General features: G+C 60.7%; 1 protein-coding gene across 1 annotated transcript in view; it reads right to left on the reverse strand.

The window, feature by feature from the left end:
- FANCE (Fanconi anemia, complementation group E) overlaps positions 1–1,126 on the reverse strand; it is a gene marked incomplete at both ends in the record, with an annotated part of 2,513 nt that extends 1,387 nt beyond the window's left edge. The window contains 3 exons of the mRNA XM_010073898.1: positions 19–78; positions 365–409; positions 490–1,126. Of these exons, the coding sequence (XP_010072200.1) occupies positions 19–78; positions 365–409; positions 490–1,126 (742 nt within the window). The remainder of the gene's footprint in view (positions 1–18; positions 79–364; positions 410–489) is intronic.
- Positions 1,127–1,343: the final 217 nt, after the last annotated feature.

The following is a 1,343-nucleotide window of genomic DNA, read 5'->3' on the forward strand; positions in this document are numbered from 1 at the left end:
AAGGATGCTGAGGCTCACCTGGCTGGGAGAGCAGCTGTTCAGGATGTGCAGCTCGGGTGGGATGCTCAGCTCCGGGTGCTGCAGGGAAACACAGCCCTTGAGTGATACACCAAATGAAGCAATCCCCAAAATACAGCTCCGGGGATTTTCTCTTCCCCGTCACCCCCGCTTCGGCCAGCGCTGACCCCACAGGCTGCGGGGTGGAGGCAGGGATTGGTACCCGAGCCCAGAGGAGGGGCAGCAGGGCTTTACCCCCCTCCAGTCGTCCCTGTGCAACCCACCTCCTCTCCTGACCCTTCCCGAGCCCCTGGCATGAGCCCCTTTACACCACCAGCTCCAGGAGAGAGACAGAAAAGAGACTTACGCTGGACTCCTTCTGCAGCAGCATCTTCAGCCTCTGTCCATGCACCTGAGGAAAACAAGGTGAAGAAACAGAAATCAGACTGCAAATGCTCACTGCCTGGAGGGGGAAAGCAAACTGCCCAGTACCTGGAGAAAGGACTGGACCTCTGCTGCCAGCTCTGCCTGCGGCATCTTCCTGGGCTCCCCAGCTGCATCCTGCTGGGAGCTTTCCGGAGCAGCTCCAGCCGGGCTCTGAACAGATCCATCCCCTGAAATCCCCCCAGGCACCTCCTCTTCCACCCCTGCCACGTCCCCACTCTCCTGGGCTCCCGGCGGGTCAAATGCCGCCGCCTCCTCCAGCAGCAGCCTCTTCCCCTCTCTCTCCTCGTCCGACTCCAGGCTCTCCTCCGACACCTTCTTGCGCTTCCCACCTTGAAGCACGGAGTCAGCCACATCCCCAGTGGCACCAGTCTGCCTGCTGAAACACCAGTTCAGTTTTCTTCGTCCCTCTGGTTTGTTCTGGGCAATTTTCCGGCACAGACACCTAAGCTGCTCCTGGCACACGGCAGACAAGGCGGTGGGAGGTGGGGAGCGCTCCTCTTCCCTCAAATCCTGCAGGAGAAGATCCCCCAGCGCCCGCACCCAGGGATCCGTGTGGGAATCCTTCCCCGCAGCCCGGAGCAGCTGGTCGAGGCAGCCCCCCGGCACCACAGCTCGCACTGCGAGGAGCAGGGAGAAGAGGTTTCTCTGGCACACGATGGGGAGCAGCAGCAGCCGGGGTTTGCTGGAAAATGGGAGAAAAGGGAGAGGTGACATGTCAGAGCAAAGCCCCCGGTCCTAATTGCCAACCTGCCCCACGGAGCAGGGTCTAACGGGATGAGGATGAGAGAGAAGGCAGCAAACACCTTCACCAGCTTTTGCAGACAGCAGCTGGAGAAACAGTGGGTCCCTGCTACGATCTGACTCCATGTACAGACTGCTGCACTGCGGGGAATCCCAGA

Source organism: Pterocles gutturalis, unplaced genomic scaffold (assembly GCF_000699245.1).
Source record: "Pterocles gutturalis isolate BGI_N339 unplaced genomic scaffold, ASM69924v1 scaffold29476, whole genome shotgun sequence".
NCBI classification, from domain to species: domain Eukaryota; kingdom Metazoa; phylum Chordata; class Aves; order Pterocliformes; family Pteroclidae; genus Pterocles; species Pterocles gutturalis.